At 33.7% G+C, this 18,804-nt stretch overlaps 3 protein-coding genes across 6 annotated transcripts; 1 reads left to right on the forward strand and 2 right to left on the reverse strand.

The window, feature by feature from the left end:
* The first annotated feature begins 239 nt into the window (after positions 1-239).
* LOC115706452 (folylpolyglutamate synthase) lies at positions 240-5,393 on the forward strand. Of its 3 annotated transcripts, XM_030634106.2 has the most exons (16): positions 240-400; positions 505-626; positions 790-855; positions 1,045-1,154; positions 1,408-1,468; positions 1,598-1,681; positions 1,818-1,874; positions 1,961-2,021; positions 2,387-2,433; positions 2,595-2,672; positions 3,415-3,579; positions 3,662-3,925; positions 4,161-4,239; positions 4,449-4,595; positions 4,689-4,849; positions 4,964-5,393. In XM_030634106.2, the coding sequence occupies exons 1-16, from the start codon at positions 391-393 to the stop codon at positions 5,021-5,023; spliced, it is 1,572 nt and encodes a 523-aa protein (XP_030489966.2). In that variant the 5' UTR covers positions 240-390; the 3' UTR covers positions 5,024-5,393. The 3 variants fall into 3 exon arrangements, with proteins under 3 accessions (XP_030489966.2, XP_060959264.1, XP_060959267.1); XM_061103281.1 differs by lacking the exon at positions 4,964-5,393 and having other exon boundaries at positions 4,720-4,821; XM_061103284.1 differs by lacking the exons at positions 240-400; positions 505-626; positions 790-855 and having other exon boundaries at positions 1,395-1,468.
* A 1,423-nt stretch (positions 5,394-6,816) lies between these two features.
* Positions 6,817-12,623, reverse strand: LOC115705653 (protein NEDD1). The gene is made up of 10 exons (XM_030633052.2): positions 12,198-12,623; positions 11,688-11,800; positions 11,076-11,336; positions 10,884-10,988; positions 10,412-10,477; positions 9,999-10,220; positions 9,012-9,590; positions 7,756-8,361; positions 7,386-7,562; positions 6,817-7,293 (listed from the first exon to the last, which is right to left on the reverse strand). Exons 1-10 carry the CDS (start codon positions 12,352-12,354, stop codon positions 7,186-7,188), a joined length of 2,394 nt encoding a protein of 797 aa, XP_030488912.2. The 5' UTR covers positions 12,355-12,623; the 3' UTR covers positions 6,817-7,185.
* Positions 12,624-15,554: 2,931 nt separating this feature from the next.
* LOC115706248 (serine/threonine-protein phosphatase PP1 isozyme 4) lies at positions 15,555-18,578 on the reverse strand. Of its 2 annotated transcripts, XR_004009573.2 has the most exons (4): positions 17,954-18,578; positions 16,255-16,814; positions 15,915-16,169; positions 15,555-15,843 (listed from the first exon to the last, which is right to left on the reverse strand). XR_004009573.2 is itself a non-coding variant. In XM_030633836.2 (3 exons), exons 1-3 carry the CDS (start codon positions 18,153-18,155, stop codon positions 15,993-15,995), a joined length of 939 nt encoding a protein of 312 aa, XP_030489696.1. In that variant the 5' UTR covers positions 18,156-18,578; the 3' UTR covers positions 15,555-15,992. The 2 variants fall into 2 exon arrangements, 1 of the variants encoding a protein (XP_030489696.1); XM_030633836.2 differs by having other exon boundaries at positions 15,555-16,169.
* Positions 18,579-18,804: the final 226 nt, after the last annotated feature.

Below are 18,804 nucleotides of genomic sequence, written 5' to 3' on the forward strand. Positions count from 1 at the left end.
TGAATTTTCATCCATATTAAATTTTTTTTATTAAAATTAAATAAAAATTTTAAAATCCAACAATTTTAACATTAGAAGAAAAAAAATCCTAATTAAAACTTATTTTATTAAACAAATAAACATCCAACCAATCTATTTTTGTTTTTGTTTTTGTTTTTTGAAAGCAGCAACGCACTCATCTTGGGTTTGGCAGCGTATAGACGCAAAACGTTGGTAATGGTTGGTTGGTTGGTTGATACCGACATCTAACAAGACTCACTACTAAAGACTACGACCACATCGCATTACCTATTTATTTATCTTCATTCTTCTCCACCTTTCAAACCCAATCTCACTCCTTTGGCTTTCACTTCTCCCTCTCCCCTCTACTCTACTCATACCCCAATCGCCATGGCTGAAGGTATACTCTGCTTCATCTCTTCATCATTACTTGTTTTCCATTTCCCTCTTTCAATCCAAAATTTTCAATTTTTAACTTCATTAACTATCTATTTCAATATGAAGATTCTAAAGCAACTGCATACCAAGAAGCCATGGATGCCTTGTCTTCTTTGATTACGAAACGCAGTCGTGCAGATAAGAGCAATAACGGCGATAGATTCGAACTGATATTTGATTATATAAAGGTAACTTTTGTTTATTTTTTTATTTTTTCTTGACTAAGTATGAATTATTAATGGAAGTTGAAGAAATTCAAATATTTTTCTTTAGTTTTTGGATTTAATAGTTTGAATTATGTATTTGAGCTCAAATTTGCTGATGTTTACGTTGTTTGGATTGAAATAATAGATGCTAGACTTGGAGGAGTCTATATCCAAAATGAAGGTTATTCATGTGGCTGGTACAAAGGGAAAGGTATCAAATTCTTATGTTCTACTCGTTTTAATTTCATCTGAATTGTGTCTTCTATAAAGAACTTTATAATATCCTGCGTGTTTTTGTTGATGAAAATTTTGTTAAAACAGTTAATGTGCACTCTGTCAGAACTTGCTCGTACGATACTGTGATGCTAATTCTTTTTTATTTCTGTTTGGGGTTTAAAAGGGCTCCACATGCACCTTCACAGAATCTATATTACGTAATTGTGGATTTCACACTGGACTTTTCACTTCTCCTCATCTCATTGATGTCAGAGAAAGGTTTCGTTTAAACGGGTGAGTATTGGAAACCCATACGTGGGGCCATGGACTATTACATTCAGTTATCATTTTTCATGTGTGGGGGTGGGTTATAATATCGACTTGACAGTGTCCGAATTTATTTGACTACTGCTGTCTTTTTCTTTTCTTAAAACTTAGGATTGTGTTTGATAGAATATCTTTCAAAATTATTATTGTCCTGAGTTTTTTTGGTAAATCCTTGACTGTTTTTGTCTTTCCAAAAACTTACATCAGCTGTTAACTTCAGGGTGGAAATATGTGAAGAAAAATATATTTCATATTTCTGGTGGTGCTTTGACAGATTAAAGGTAACTTCATCAACAACAAGAAATGGGGCATCCACTCCCTCTTTTCTCTCCCTGCGCCTGTTTTTCTATAAACATTATTTTTCATTCCATAGATAATTTGATTTATTTACTTATTATTTTTGTATTCAGGAAAAGACTAATGAGGATATACCAATGCCTTCTTATTTTCGCTTTCTTGCATTGCTAGCCTTCAAGATATTTTCAGCAGAACAGGTTTGATGTGTGTCACGTCATATTTGAGGACAAGCTGCTTCAATTCAATATCCTTTCCCATTTTAAATTACAAGAAATATATAAAATGGAATCAGGAAAAAAAATAAATCAAATTTCCGTGTGTGTTTTCATGCAGGTAGATGTTGCTATTTTGGAGGTTGGGCTAGGAGGAAAATATGATGCAACAAATGCAGTATGTGAAATTATTGTCTTGGAAATAGATCAATCAAGCCTTCTTCACAGTACCTGTTTTAAGTGTAGATGATCATAATATTTCAGGTTGAGGCACCCGTTGTATGTGGTATATCTTCCCTTGGGTATGACCACATGGAAATTCTTGGTTAGTTTTCTGTTCTGTGGCAGAGGTGCTAACAAATACTTAGGCATGATAGTGCAGATATGAGTGTACAATATTTTCAAAGGCATGATATTGCAAATATGAGGGTACTATATTATCAATGTATCATTTCTTACCTAGTTGCATTCACTCATGACAAGTAATATAAATCCTAAAGTGTGTCATATCGAAAAGGATTTTACACAAACCATGCTCAATAAGTTGTTCGTCATAGAGGTATAGTTTCTTGCCTGTGGTATAATATTTCATGTTTTAATGGTTTCTTCCAGTGAGGATTTATTTTATGTTTGATAAAACCATGAGCCTGATGATTATTAATTATTCTCTTTTGTCCATACTGATAACAGGTAATACCCTTGGAGAAATTGCTGGGGAGAAGGCTGGTATCTTCAAGGTGCACTTTCTTTTTTTCTTTTCTTTTGATACTCAACCAGGCCAACCACTTGCTGAAGATTCTCGTTGAAGCATATGAAAAACTGGAATTTCTTGTAATGTCTAACAAAACTTACAGGGAAGTATTACTCGTTAGTAACATTCTTCTTTCTTGGGATACAGCATGGTGTTCCTGCTTTTACTGTGCCTCAACCTGATGAAGCAATGAATGTACTCAAGGAGAAAGCTTCCCAGCTGGATGTAAGTTCCACTCTTTTATTATTTGTTATCCGTTTTTCATTTTCTTCACACAGAACATGTGAATCAAATTAATTTGGTGTGGACTTAAAAAAATTGACAGTGTGAGGTACTGTAAAATTGACAAAGCTTTATTGTCATCACTTAACACTTAGATTTTAGGCTAATTAGTAATTTTTCCCCCCGAACTTTGACATGTACTAAATCGTGCCCCCTGAACTTTTTTGGCCGTTAAAAATTCCCCCTGAATTTAAGGACTTTTGTCTAATTTTAGTAAAAAAATTCTAACATAGATGAAACTTCAAGGGCATGATTTAGTACATATCAAAGTTTGAGGGCATGATTTAGTAGATATCAAAGTTTGGGGATCATGATTTAGTACATAGAAACAATAAAATTGAATGAAATTAGACAAAAGTCCTTAAATTTAACAATCTCAATAGTTCGAGGGGAATTTCTAACGGCAAAAAAAGTTCAGGGGACACGATTTAGTACATGTCAAAGTTCGGGGGGGAAAATTACTAATTAGCCTAGATTTTATTTTGACTTGAGGTGTGCCTTCCATGTCTTCATGCATGATAGTGCTGTCACAAGTTTTGTAAAATTCTAATATTCCAAGTTTTATGTATTGTCAAAACTATAAACAAGATAAGATGTGCATCTAGAAAATTAAAATGAGTATAGATGTTCTCAATGCATTTATTTGTACCCTTCAATGTGCTGAGGAAATCTTGCTGATTACTAGGTACCGCTTCAAGTGATTCCACCATTAAATGCCAATTTGCTCAATGGTTTAAAACTTGGACTTGAAGGTGAGCACCAATATGTTAATGCAGGTCTTGCGGTAGCACTGTGCTCTTCTTGGCTTCAGAGGACAGGTCGTCCTGAAGCTGCACACCTGGAACAAACCGTAAGTTCTAAAAGTGAGACTGCGGTCTGTATATGCCCAATTTTTACTTTGAATGATGTCTTTCTTTTTGTGCTTGGAGTAGGATTCTTTGCCAGAGCAGTTCATAAAAGGATTAACAACAGCCAGTTTGCAAGGGCGAGCTCAGATTGTCCCTGATCGATGTTTTGATGCTGACAACTATGGAGATCTGGTTTTCTATTTGGATGGAGCCCATAGCCCAGAAAGCTTAGAAGTATGTGGTAAATGGTTTTCTCAACAAGTCTTGAGTTATCAACCACAAGATAAGTCATCACACGAGTTTGTAAGCAAGCACCTGAATGAGAGAGTCAGGAAGCAAACCACACAGGTGGAGTACAAAACTGTTCTTAGTTATGCAATTCATGAATATAGAACATCCATTCAAATTCAGTATTTGTACTCACCCACAAATATGGAGAACTGAGAAAAATTATGAGTTAATTATTTTTAATTTTTTTGGTCTATATAACAATGTGCAACAATTTTTCTCTTTCTTTCATATTTATAAAGCTCCATTCTCTTAGACCCGCAATGTTTCAAATTTATGATGTATTCCATTGCAGATACTGCTGTTTAATTGCATGTCCGTGCGGGATCCTCAAGTGCTTCTTCCTCGCCTGATGGAGTCATGTGCCAATCATGGTGAGTACTTGACCAAGACAATCTTTGAATAGATGTGATAGTCGTTAACTTTGTCAAACTAAATAACATAAATTTCTAAATCCAACATGAATTCCTTTAACAAGAATAGTAATGCATCCTGAATTGAAAGCTGAGAAATTTTGGAAAACATAGACTAAATAGACGTATGTAGATATTTTTAATTGAATAGTATCTGTTTGATATATTAGGTGTTCGGTTCAAGAAGGCGCTCTTTGTACCTAATACATCGGTCTATTTCAAGGTCGGACCTCATTCTGTGCCACCGACTGAAGTTGATTTCTCATGGCAGTTCGCTCTTCAAAAGATATGGGAGAACATCATGCACTCAAATAAAGGTAAGAAATCAATCATTGTAACCACTTTTATTTTTCCTTCAAGAGTACAAAGTGAATTCTCTTGAATGAACTATAAAACACATTATAAACCAGGAGGTGATGACAAGACGACAGATGTTTTCAGTGAAGACTTAAAGGATGACTCGGAAATGTGCGTTCGAAGTGGTGAAACTAGTGCAGTATTTTCGTCACTCCCATTAGCTATCAAATGGCTCCGGGACACTGTCCAACAGAATCGATCTATTCGGTTCCAGGTAATGCTGATTCTTTTGGGACTCTCTATCACACTAAGAAAGATGTAGTGAAATATTAACTGACTATCCGGTATATACATAATAATATTCCAATTCTCTTCTGGCTTTGATCAGGTCCTTGTAACTGGCTCTTTACACCTTGTGGGTGATGCATTGAAATTGATCAAGAAATAAGGCATTTAAGCAGGAAGAGGATTGGTTGGTCTCCCTAGCCCTGCTCTGCCCCGCCCCACAGTAGGTGCTTCTAACCTTAACTAGGCTGGAGAATAGTATCACCCCTATCAATTCACTTTGGTTCAGCTCAGGTGCCTCTTTGGTCAAATTATGTTTTTGAGTTGAATGAGAGTAACATATTCCTTCTTTTTTTCTTCCTTGGAAGACCTCATGCTTATTTGTGTTGCTTCATTACCTTGGTAAATCTATTGACAGGAATATCCCACATTTTATTAATTTATTGAACAATTTAGAGAAATTATTTTAGCTCTTATCAACTATGTACTTGAGATTTAAAATTTGTTGCAAATTTATAATTCTTTCGTCAAAATCTATGGAACTACTGAATTGATCATAATGTTTTTTCTTAGATAGAAAAATAAAATAAAGTATACACTATTTTACCCCTTTAGTTAATCATTCATGTATGTATATTTGTGCTTTAAATAATGCTAAATTACAATAGTACTGATCATTGAGTAAATTTTGTGAAAATTAATTCCTCTATTACAAAACAATCATACCTTTTCTTTTATTATAAAATATAAATAGTCTAATATTATACAAATTAAATATATTCATACATTTTGAAAGAGGATATTTGTCTATAAACAGAATTTTTACTAAAAATATGTTGGCTATTTCCCTCTAATTGAAAAAACAAATTATTATTATTATTATTATTATTATTTGACTTTTTTGAAAATTCAAGTTAAAATTTGTTAAAAATACTCTGATTTTGTAGAAAATAATGCAAAGATTAACTAGTTCAACAACCTTAGATGTAACTCAGAGTACGTAAGTTGAAATTACAAATACAATACAACAAAACTAATTATTAAACTAGTTAGTAAACTAAGCATAAAGAAAGTATAACAACACATACACTGGTTTGGACTCAAGATGAATATAATCGTGATCCTATTCTTTCAAGTTTAAGAACCACTATCTCTTTCTTTATTGAATCAATGAGACGAGTACAAAGCATGAGAGGAGCTTCTTGGAACAATCTTGTGTCTTAACACTCAAACTCTCAATCTCACAGGTGTTTTTCTCTCATTCCCCCGAGCAAGAACTTTCACAACAATTGTGCTTCTCAATATAGGTCCCAAACCCAGTTTACACACTCTCAATACTCCAATCTTGATTGGTGCAGCAGAACTTGTCTCTGCTCTAACTAGAAAGTCTCTCCGCTTCTTTCTCTAACTTGTCTTGTCTCTCTTTAAGTTATTCTCTAAAATGCATTCTTTGGCATCTTTGCCTTGTTGTGTAACAAGTGGAATGAAGTGACTTTATATAGGCCAAGAGCTGATCTAATAATTGGCAATTAAGACAGCTGGGATTTGGAGGAAATAATCCCACAAAATTCAATGGTGGGCTTTAACGTTTAGAGTTTAAGGGAATAAAATGATAATTTCTTCTAAATGTATCATCTAAGGAAATTTTTGATTGCTAAAACCAGCTTAAGTTTTGAAGCGGATGCTCATAAAATGAGTTCTCCTTTTCATTAACGACGGCTTCAAGAATTGGAATATTTTAGACACTTTGGTGGGTGGTTATTGGCCGGTTCATTTAAACTTCTATAGTTATTATTATTAATTTTCAAGATTTTTCAAATTTTACGAAAATCCCATGCTTAAATTCTGAATTCTGGTTTTCAATTTGCAAGCCCGGCATTTATTAAGCTACCTCAAGTATGTGTAATCAAATCAAACTAGATCAGCATTTACGAGATGTTCATGGCAAAACATAAATGAACCAAACTCAAAGCCTAAAAGATCAAATTCAAGAACTCAAAAAAGCATTCCAAGTTCGTAATGGAGCTCTTTTTAAAACTCGAACTCGCTGATTGCTATACATTAATAATAATAGAAAAATAAATAAATAATAAACATACAAAGTTTTCTAGATTCACTGAACAAAACACATTCTATATAAAATTTTGAATTTGCATCACTTAACTCAAAGCATCAATTAGTTGGCTTGGCTGAGATAGTTGCTGTACATGAAATTTTCTTCTGTCTTCACATTTTTTCTCTCCTGCCACCTTTGATAGCCAATTTTCCCCTTATATCTTTGATTGGGAATGTATATGAGAATGATAACTCTTGACCAACCAATGTTTAAAGCAATTGCCTGAGTTGCTGGTTTTCTTTTCTTAGAGACTTAACTTCTTTCATCAGCTCAGCTTGGTTTTCCAGAATAACATTCATCGCGTTTGATATTTCCATCTGGATAAAGTGATTCCGTGACAACTTCAGGAGGAGAGGAAGGTAAAAGTAAAAGAAATTCTACTCCAAGAAAAACACACACACACACATACCTCTTGCATATGAAATTGCCTTAATGTTTCAATGTGGAGATTTCTTATATCTTCATGCATTGATTTTTCAAAGGAACCTAGAGTCTCTTCCAGAGTACGTTGAAAAAGCTGTAGTGTAAAGGAAGTTCCTTGCTGTGCATCCTGCTGAGGGATCTTCTGCGGTTGTAAGGTTCCCCCCTGCAACGAATTAATTAACCATTTTAATCTAAATATGCATAACAGAGAGCATGATAGAAATATCTGCTTAGATGTAATATCAACCAATATGTAACTGTAACTTTAGTGCTCATAAGAGTGAAATATAAAAACAATATGTGAACATTTAGATGCAATTCAAGGGAATAGTAGTCCATCACATCTAAATTTTTACATTTACTGTGGGATGAATTCCCATTTCTAAGGCAGCTGATGTGTCTGACTTTGATAAAATGCTGCTAAATAGTTCTTCTCTTTCAACTCCTGTTTTCTTTATTTTTGGCGAACCCGTAGAGAGTGATGTTCCATCACTGAAGGAAGATGTAGTACTTATTCTCTCTGCGTAAGTGGAAAATCTTCGAGGAAGGGACGGAGAACCTAATGGTTCAAGGTTAGCTTGTCCTACAATGCCTTTGGTACTTGGAGAGACAGCCATTGAACTAGAGGTCAAGTGTTCTGGAAGGGCTATAGAACTCTCTTGATTTAAAGAAATATCTTTATTTCGCAAGTTTGCATAACTAAAGTTGGAATTTGTTGAGGAGCTAATAGTTGCTTGACTTGTTGAGGACAGATCGGGTAATCCAGAAAAAACTGACCCGGTTGTCTGACTACTAGACGCAAACATTCCCAATCGAGACGGCAAAGTGCGCAGGTGGGCATATTTATCAGATGGTCTCTCACCACCCCAAGCTTCTGGAGGTGTGATGGATGAGGAGTCCTCACTCTTAGAAGATGGAGAGGGTGTTGAACCCATTACTCCAAATGAAGATTTGGCGTCATCCTGCACATTGTGGAAAGAAGAAATACTGATCGAGAACATACAATTTTACATAAAAGAGTCAAGAAGAAATCAAAGCCGCCACATCAATGTCACTGGAAACATAAACTGATGCACACATTACACACACACAGCTCAAAATAATTAAAAACAAATGCCACAGCCTACAGCTAAATTCAAGCATAAGAAAAGTAATCAGAGTCTTTATAGTACTGTCAAGTTTCAACCCACAATTTTATTTCGTTAGAAATCTGAGAATAAGAGAATTGACCAAACAAGCAAATACTCGATACCTTTTGTTTTTCTTTCCTTTTAATACGTCATTAAACTGTTCACTTATATCAATTAACAGGATACAAAAAAGTGACAAAAACAATAGCATAACTTCTTAATTGAACAATTTAAGAACATCCACAAGATCAGATCATCCAAGAACTTGTCAAGAGTAAATTAATCCTATCAATTTATAATTGCTAAGAAAAGCATATTAAATGGAGAATTTATACAAGAAAGGAACTTGTAAGAAATTAGAGCAGAATATAGACACAGGCCAAAAGATAAGGAACTCAAGACCAGATATTCAAAAGATAATTTTGTCATCTAATGGATTACATGGTCAGCTTAGAAAATAATAGCTAAAGAAAGACCAAGACCTGTTCAGAAGTTGAGTTAGGCTTCCAATCAAATATTGGATGATCAATGCCACCATCCTTTGAAAAAGGAAATCTTCTCGTAGATGAAGGAAACAGAAGTGATGATGGCTTCTTGTCTAATAGCAAATGCTCTTTTTTTGATTTCTCAGGATCATCCCAGAACTTGTCAAGAGTGGGTGTGATGGGTTGAACATCCACAAGAGGAGAGAACACCTCCATTTCATCCTTGAAGTTATAACTTGTACGAGGGGCGTGTAACCTACCCAATGCCCCACCTGGCCACAAATGGTTTCGCTGTGGTGTTTCCTCTGCAGAAGGCATGTGTAGCATGCCTGATGTAAATCCACTGCTGGTTGCTGCAATTGAAGGTGTTTCAAGAGAGGGACCCGAACGACCAGGATTCCGAGAACCTGGTACTGCTGTAGATAGAGAGAGGCTAGACGAGGTCATAGAGGGAAGTGGATCAGGCATAAGAATTGAATCTTCAACAGAATCTCCCAGAAGGGCAGTTTCAGCAGTACAGCTACTTTCATTTACAATAACTGGTTTTGACCTTTGCCAGCATAAGCTAGTAACAGCCTGAAAAAATACTAGAAGTGATTATTAGAATTGAAATTGTTTACATACACAAAATAAGTTCTGCTCTCCTACAGAATGAAAGGAAAAATACAAATAAAAAGAGAGGGGAAATGACAAGTCTCTCATTTGCAGACAACATATGGAACCCTCATGAATCTACATTTAATTCATATTGTTTCTTGAGTCTTGATGATTCAATTTAGAAAAAGGAAACTACCAAAAAGGTGTAATCCCACCTTTTCAGATGTTCATTTCTACGGGTATACAATTAAATTTTATAGAAAATTTGGAAAACAAGCATTTAAGCTGGCACTTCAATTCCTTTTTTTCTCGTTCATAATGAGCAGGCACTTTAATTAATAAGATATAGACAGGCAATAGAGGTAAAAGGAAAAGAAAGAAAGCTACCTCTGAACTGCTATATGCTCTAAGAACAGTGAATGGCTCCGGTTTTCCACGAACATCATAGAAGACTACACGACCAGTGCTTGTTCCAGCCGATAGTACCCAGCCATCATCTCTAAATGCCAACGAAGAAAAAGGTACTTCGTAAGAAATGCAAGATGAAGGTCTTCTAGATCCTGAGTCGTAAGTGTACAACTTTTTATCTAAACCAATGCTAGCAATTGTCTGTCATGGAGAATGAAATAACAAAATGATTAACTGTTCCCCTACTAATATTCAGACAGCAAAGCAGCTTTGCAACTCCAGCGCATATGATTGTAAGTCATGTTATTCATACATTAAGTATCATGTAAATACAATGCCAATATTAGTCAATACGCATCTTAGTATGCTTAAGCATATGCATAACAAGAGACCTTGTCATTGGAAGGTGAAAAGCTGATACCAGCAGTAGGTGCAGAATGTTGCTTCAACCAAGAAACCTGATCAAATTTATAAGAAAAATAAAAATAAAAGAGAGAATCAGATACTCTTAATTGAATTTAGATTACAAATATTAAAGTGTTAAAACCCAAGCAAAGAGAGCTATAGAGATATACTTCCACATATATGACTCAGTATAAAGTATATACCATAGTTCAAAATTGGCTAAAAAGATAATACTTCACTGGAAATTTTTAATCAAATGCAGGAAGCATCAAGACAATTTTAGTGCAAATGTTAATGACCAATCTGGTGAATAGAAGTGGCCTAAGCGTTCTAAAACTTCAGATATTTTTCACATAGATACATAAAAATAACTAATGTGTTAATAACTCTATAACCATCTCTCTTGAGAGGAAGCAGAAGATTTAGAAGAAGAAAAATAATAAAAAAAAAGAACTGAACCTTTGGGCTGCGACCAGTAGTATCCCATAAATGTACAGTCCCATCATCACCTGCAGTCGCTAGAAGGTGCCGACTAATCCGGGAATAATCAAGAACTCTCAATACCTGGTCTTAAAATCCAGCAGAAATATAAGAAAAATATACACGTGAAGTTGGCAATGTGAAAGAAAAATATGAAACATCATAATCTACCTGCTCATTTGGATCCTTGAGTTCAGCAGTCCGTGCCCCAGATGCAAGGTTGTGAAGTATAAGATCCCCACTAAGACTAATGGAAGCCAAGTGTTCATCCTTGCAATTGTACATTGCACCAGTAATCGTATTAGTGTGACCCCTCAACCATTTAATACAGCGCTTCCTTTGCAAATCCCATATTCTAACAACCTGGCCACTTCCACCCGTACATATGTATCTAGAAACCTTGTTGCTGAAACTGATAGCTAGAATAGACTCCTGGACAAAGCAATTAACCAGAAATAAATTAACTAAAACACAAAAAAGGAAATTCAAGCCTGCAGATGTAGATTTATAAAGACTTTAAAAAATCTATTTTTGCAGGCGTGACCTACTTAAATTTCCATATAAGTTCGGATTTGACATTCTACACAGCTCATATGTGGTCTTATTATCCAATGAGTAGAACTACCAGAAGAAACCATCTCTTATTCTTCAAATCTCTCAAAATGTGCTCGTTGTTAATTTGTATGATTGATCCACACATATTTGAATTCTAGTACACTAAGTCTAAGTGCTGGCCTAATTACATTTACAAGAGTACGCATACTGCATTCATAAACTACTAACCTCAATGTTGTCTCCACTATCAGTCCCAGAAACCGGAATGGTCCCCATGCTCTGTCCACTCTTCCTCCATAATGAAATCTTCTTATCATCGCCAGCACTGGCCACCACCAAATCTGCAGCAATCAAACCCCACCACTGTTAATACATAAACTGTCGCTCCAGCAACAAAAATACTAATCATATACCAAAACAAAAATAAATAAGCTCAACCAATAATTCTTCAACAATGAGTATATCCTACTAACAACAATTAACCCACCCCATCCTCGAAATGATTAAAAAACAAAAAATGAAAGAAAGAAAACCCAGAAACCACCTCAAGAGAATCATCTTCATTTTTTTTTCCAGCAACCAAAAATCGACCCTCTTCACAGAGCGATGTGGACAAAAATCAAAAAGAGGGAACACTAAAACTAGACGGATCTTCGTAAAGAAAGAAAAAAAAAATCAATACAATTGCAGAAAATGATATGTGTGTGTGTATTCGAAACACAATAAGTAGGTACTCACTGGTGTGGTTCCACTTGACAGAATTGACTTGGCAACCGGGAGATGGAGTGTAGCTTAAGGTACATGGATCGCCAGGCTTACCAGACACATCGAAAAGTTTGACAGTATCACCACCGCTCGCGGCCAGTAATGCCAGAGATGGATCTGATGAATTCATGGTGGCTCAGTTTGTGTGTGAAGTTTGAAAAATGGAAATGGCACCACATTCAAATAAAAATCCGGGAAAATCTGAGAGAGGGGAAATTTTTGAAAGTAAAAGAGAGGAACAAAATTGAGAAAGTTGAGTTTTTAAGAATTTGTTGAAATAAAATAGTTGTTGTGATTTTCGAAAACCCTATCGAAAAGCCGAACCAAAATTTAAATGTTCATACGCTCGCTAGCAATGGCCCATCAGCCCACGCCTTTGCTTGCATTCTACTTTATAATCTTAAGCTAATTAAAATTTTTGCCCCTCTAACTTTGACATGTACAAAATCATGCTCCTTCAACTTTTAAAGTCGTTAAAATGCTGAACTTTTGAGACTGTTGGATTTAAGGACTTTTGTCTAATTTTATTCAATTTTACTATTTCAGTGATTGTTTATGTACTAAACCATGCTCCCCAGACTTTGATAACTACCAAATCATGCCCCTCGAACTTTGACATATACTAAATTATGGCCCCTAAACTTTCATCCATGTTAGATTTTTTTACTAAAATTAGAAAAAAGTCCTTAAATCCAATAATCTCAATAGTTCAGGAGACATTTTTAATGAACTTAAAAGTTCATGGACCATGATTTGGTACATGTCAAAGTTCAGGGGACAAAAATCCTAATTAACCTTTTTTTTATTAGTTGAGGAGTATCCATTAACTAAAAATATTTTCATATTATAATTCGTTAAAATGAATTTACTTTTGTAAATGGGTTGCTTAATGTACATTTACTTTTCACTTAAATTTAACATATAATTTACATTAGCTTAAAAAATATAATGAGGACATTATTTATAAAAGTGGATATATCTGACAAAAATGTAAAAATAAAGTAAAAATTAAAACAAATAAAATAAAATAGGTATACAATATAATTGTATTTTTTTTAGCAAAAGTTATTGAGTGAATCCCTATTTTTTTAAATGATGATATAAATTTTGTGTTTTTTTTTTTAAATATTATAGCTTTCTAATTACTTGTTTTAATTTTTCAACTCGTTAAAAATAATCCCCTCTTGTAAAAGGTTCATTTCGTTAAATTTTGTCACATTATATGACTAAGAGAATATATAATTGGTTATTCTATTGTCATCGCCAAATGTATGTCTCATTCCTTTTTAAAAAAATTAAAGTTTTTAATAATAGTTTTACTATATTTTTCCAATTATAAATTGATTTTTAGTTTAAAGATTTATTTTTTTTATATTTTTAATTATTTTTATTTTAAATTCAACCACTCAAATTTTCGATATTCCTTTTTATTTCTCATCAAATTAATGATATCTTCTTCTGAAAAATTCTAGCTATTCTTAACATGATATTGGAGAATCTCATTGCTATTACTCAAATAAAAAAAAAAAATCTCTCATGGTAGTCTGTTCCAGTTCCCTTACGAAACTTTCATTATTGACAATAATCAAAATATTCACATTAACATATTATTTGTCACGTGTCAAAATTTAATAAAAAACTACTTCAAAACATTAGTAATAGTTTAAGAACTTCTTTTAACTGACCGAAAAAATTACATAACACAACAATACATAAGTTATAATTTTAACTATTGACATAAACTTATTTTAAAATATTGGTGAAAGTAGTAAGTCACACTTTAACGTAAAAGTTAATGATTTAAAATAAATGTAAGACTACTCATATCATTGTGTGTGCTACTACTTAGGGGTGGGCGTCCGATTCAATCTACACTTTTTTCCTCATTAGATCCAATCCCATTAGTAATTGGTTTTGAAAAATCATCACTCGATCCAATCCAATTAAACTTCAAAATCCAATCCAATTAGTCGGTTTTTTTAGTTGGATATCCAATTACACACCTAAATTTCAATATTAACTTTAAAAATATGAAGAAAAATACGTAAAAACTAAATATCACCTTTTATTTAAGTTTAATACTTCATAAACATACTATTGTTACAAGTATAATGTAGCCAAAATTTTTAATAATTAAAACAATAATATTTTTAAGTAATAAAATAAAACAAAACATTATGAAAATAAATACACAAAACAACAAGCGTTACAATAATTGATTCAATCCAATTAGAATCAAACTTTTAGCATCCAATCGAATTGTAATTGGATATCTAACTTTTTATAATTGGATTGAATTGCATTAATTCGGTTCAATTGGATTGAATGATGTCCACCTTACGTACTTACTACTCATGTAGTTTGGATCTAAGAAAAGAGTTGAAGAGATGGAGTTCAGCTCCAAAGCTATTACACTCCCAACAACTCCTTTAAAAGAGTATCTCGTTTAAAAATTTAAAGAATCATGAATAAAATGTACTTCATCAGCTCCTATGCTCTATATATTTTATTTTTATTCATTTCTGTTTAATTATTTTATAAATTTAATTAACATAGAAGTACATAAAAATATTAAATTTAAATGATTTAATGAAAATAATAGAGAAGTTGTAAAGTGTGCTGTAAAACTTTGCTGTAATATGTAAAAAATCAAAGGAATAAATTTTTGCAACCACCGCAGCACACAAAGATACCAATAATGTTAACACTATCATAAAATGATAGTTTATGAGGGAGTAGAAATTTTCTATTACGATTACTGAATTAAAATATATAACACAATATTAAATTACAAATAGTGGCATTGAGTTTCTTCAAATTTTTGTCTTAGATTTAATCAGTTCTAAAGGACAAAGAAAGGTATCAAAAAACTTTGGGTAATCACTTTAACAATTATCAAGAGAAAATTGTCCTTGGAAAATTCAAAACAAAAATAAAGACACGAATGCAGAACTATCCCTATCAAGCTAATCAAAATCATCAAAGTCAAACCCTACAAACAGCAGGACAATTAGTTTAGAAGCAATACAAATAGACAAGTAGAGTACAATTCCCCACTTTTTGTATTGTGAAAGAATGAATGAAGTTGAAAACGACAATGAAAACAACGGTTTGTGTTCCACACAGTACTCGTCTATCATTTTAACATGAAACTAGGCTTAGCTTAACACAAAAGAAGGAAGAAAATTACCAAGCCTTAACACTATTTTAAAATTTTAGTAATTAGATAAATGCTACTTTAGTGTGATTAAATTTTTAAAAAGAAACGAAATATCTATATGAGAAACTGGATACTATAATACTGGGCAATCCGAGAAGGAAAAAAAGACATTTTCTTGGCTAACAATTGACACTGGAATAACTATGAATTTTTTTGAGAAATATCTACACATCTGTAGCAAAATAACTGTGAAGTAGAGGTAAAAAAAAAAGAAAAAAAAACAGCAGAAGATTATCCCCTCTGTGTTTCTGCTGACTCCTTAAACGAGTACAAATAGTCCAGACCAAAGTTGTAAGACCTAAAGTATAAACTTGATTTCCTCAAGAGTATATAACAGACATTGAAGCTCTGGTCACCTTTCTTACCATCCACTTTCTCCAAGAAACATTTGAAATGTGCCTGCTTGAAGAAGAAAATTAATAAATATGTAAGGATATACTAAACTAACATGCTAACAAAAGACATTACACCTTTTTTCAATCAAAGAGATTAAGGGGACTAATAATCATCTGTCTTGGAGCAACTTTGAGCTCAATTTACATCTTTGTTCACATCAAGAACTTAGCTTTCTTCTCTGCAGGCTTAAGAATCTGGAAAGAGCACATTAAGTTTTCATCAACAATCATCATTGCACCAGCATTGTCAAATTCACCACAGTAGTTTGGGGCTGAAAATATTGTTACAAGTTGCCTGTCAGCAAAAAATTCATACCCATCCTCCACAACCTAAAACAAGGCATTTGATCAGCATCTGAAATAAGTGAAATCTGAGACTGGAGTTATAAAAGGAAAATTGAAGAAAATCAACAACCTGATGAGCACGACAGACAAGGTCCAAATCATGCTGCTGTAAGAATTCTCCCACCTTATCTGAACCAAAGGTGTATGAGACTCCTCTGTCATTCATTCCCCATCCCTTAACATCTCTACCGGGATCCGACCAAAGCAAGTCACAAAGCAAGCCAGTGTCAGGAATAGCAGTTGGTCGAGTTAAGCTCCTTATCTGATCTAAATGTGTCAAATCAGGGGACAGACCCCCATGCATGCATAATATCTTGTCGTCAATAAGAGCTGCCACTGGAAGACAGTTGAAACAGTCAGTGAACGCCTTCCAGAGTCTCACATTAAATCGACGCTTACACTCATCATAAAATCCATATATCCGATTAATAGAAGCACACTCATGGTTTCCTCTAAGAAGAAAAAAGTTCTCTGGATACTTAATCTTAAAAGCAAGCAAAAGGCATATTGTTTCCAAACTCTGCTTGCCACGATCAACATAGTCACCTAGAAATAGATAATTGGCATTTGGAGGAAAACCGCCATACTCAAAAAGCCTTAGCAGATCACTGTACTGACCATGGATGTCACCTGAATATGTAAATGAAACAATAATGGGTCAGAGATGTGCTGATTCCAAGATGAGATCTACTGTAATAAAATCAAATTTTTAACCAATTACCAGCATCCAAAATGTAGACAAGAACAGTCACAAAGAAACAGCTTGAAATACTAAAATCAGCATAGTTCCTATCAACTCACCCAAAACTAGGATATAAGGATCTGGTATGTCCTATGAGAGAGTCTTTCTGGTTCACATTTTATAAGTCAATGGAGCCAAGTTTATCTTATATCCTTCCTGACCCTAAACAGCAATCTAAAGTTTAGAGATCCTTGCAAGCTAAAGAAACATTTTGAAATTACTCTCACGACATTGTGTCTACTCCGATAAATAACGTTAATGCACCTACATTTCAAGTGCCTATATTTTGAACAACACCATACACGGTTTATCAAGGATGCCAAGGAATCCATATTCTGACTGAACAGTCGTTTTACAGAGAAAGCCAGAACAGTTAACATTACAAATGCACTAACTATTATAGTTCTCCTCCAACATCCTTTACCAATTGAACAGAGCCAAAAAATACTAAGTTTAATTATAATGTGAGACTGATGCAAGAAACAAATAACCAATATGTAACTGCATCAATAGCAAGTAAGAATCCGTCCACCCAGTAAAAACAAAGATGGGAAATTATTAATGATTGACTTGCATACTTTTTCTTCATCCTTTCTCATTTTCTAACAATGTAATATCGAACAACCCATTCTTGGACTATGTTAATATTCCTGAACAACCGTAGGAACAAAATAAAGATAAACAGATAGACATTTTTCTTATCAAATCCGAAAATAATTAAATCCTAAATACCCAGCATTTCCACAACCTTCCAAAAATTTATATTTCATATCAACCATCCAAAACAACAGAACCCAGAATGAAATAATTAAATAAACATTCCCCATTAGAAATTTCACAACAGCCATGTCAAATAACAGAACCTAGATAACAAAAGAACCACCTTTAGCCATATTTTTGTTTTTTTGAACGATGATCATTTTCATAGAAAAATTCCAATAGCCATATTTTAATATAAAAGGAATATAATAAAGTCAAGCAAAATAAATAAATATATAAAATCGTTATACAGGTATACGAACAATACCGCAAATTTTGATAGGGGCTTCAAGCTCAAGCAAATTAGGCTGGCGGAGGAAAATTTCTCTAGATGCAACAGAAAGTTGCTTGATTTCGGACTCGGAAAGTTGAACCTGCTTACCGGGTCTAGCTGATCGAACCTCCGTTAGCCGTTTGATTATATCGTCGAGGACGGCAGGGTCCATCCCCGACTGCACTTGCGAGGACATTACTATAACTATTATAAGAAGATATGTTGAGAATAAAAAACCCTAGAAATATAAAAATCAAAGATGATAAAGATTCAAAGGGGGTTTCTTTCTTTTCTTATTTCTGTAGATTGTTATTGAGGCTTTGCCATGTTTGGAGCTACATAGGCCGATAGACAACGTCGATTATATATATTTTATTTTCTAGGGAAAATAAGTAATTTTATTTTCTCGGGAGAAAAAATGGTGGGAAAGGGAAATATTAGTTTTATTTTGATAAAGGAAGGAAGAAGAACTTGGTTGGATTGGAGAGAGAGGAAGTCGGAGAGGAGACGGCCGCAAAGTCCTATGTCCCTAAACTCATTTGTGACGAGACGACGTCGTTAGCAGCACGTGTATTTCTAGAGTCCATTTTGAAATGGCCTCAATTTTCACTATTAATTTGGCCCAAATTAATTTGCTACAACCAAACAATGGGCTTTTTACACCAATCACCAAAGGATAAGTGAAATTTATAAAAGGGCTATTTACAAAAATATGGGAAAATAAAGATAAGTTTTGATATATATGGCATAAAAACTTAATTACACTAAGTATGGCATTTTTTTAAAAAACTTACAAATATGGGAAAAAGTCTTGAGTAATGCCATAAAAAACTTAAAATTTGTGT

Source organism: Cannabis sativa, chromosome 1, assembly GCF_029168945.1.
Source record: "Cannabis sativa cultivar Pink pepper isolate KNU-18-1 chromosome 1, ASM2916894v1, whole genome shotgun sequence".
Lineage (NCBI taxonomy): Eukaryota > Viridiplantae > Streptophyta > Magnoliopsida > Rosales > Cannabaceae > Cannabis > Cannabis sativa.

What these genes read in the sequence shown, in the direction of transcription:
- LOC115706452 (XM_030634106.2), top strand. An exon ending in AATATGATGCAACAAATGCA is followed by an intron (nt 1,875 to 1,960) that starts GTATGTGAAATT and finishes ATAATATTTCAG; the next exon opens with GTTGAGGCACCCGTTGTATG. An exon ending in CATCATGCACTCAAATAAAG is followed by an intron (nt 4,596 to 4,688) that starts GTAAGAAATCAA and finishes ATTATAAACCAG; the next exon opens with GAGGTGATGACAAGACGACA.
- LOC115705653 (XM_030633052.2), bottom strand. Translation starts at nt 12,354, where the DNA reads ATGAATTCATCAGATCCATCTCTGGCATTACTGGCCGCGAGCGGTGGT. An exon ending in TTTCACCTTCCAATGACAAG is followed by an intron (nt 10,221 to 10,411) that starts GTCTCTTGTTAT and finishes TCTCCATGACAG; the next exon opens with ACAATTGCTAGCATTGGTTT. An exon ending in GAGCATATAGCAGTTCAGAG is followed by an intron (nt 9,591 to 9,998) that starts GTAGCTTTCTTT and finishes GTATTTTTTCAG; the next exon opens with GCTGTTACTAGCTTATGCTG.
- LOC115706248 (XM_030633836.2), bottom strand. Translation starts at nt 18,155, where the DNA reads ATGTCCTCGCAAGTGCAGTCGGGGATGGACCCTGCCGTCCTCGACGAT. An exon ending in AGCCCCTATCAAAATTTGCG is followed by an intron (nt 16,815 to 17,953) that starts GTATTGTTCGTA and finishes TTACATATTCAG; the next exon opens with GTGACATCCATGGTCAGTAC. An exon ending in TTGTCTGTCGTGCTCATCAG is followed by an intron (nt 16,170 to 16,254) that starts GTTGTTGATTTT and finishes GCCTTGTTTTAG; the next exon opens with GTTGTGGAGGATGGGTATGA.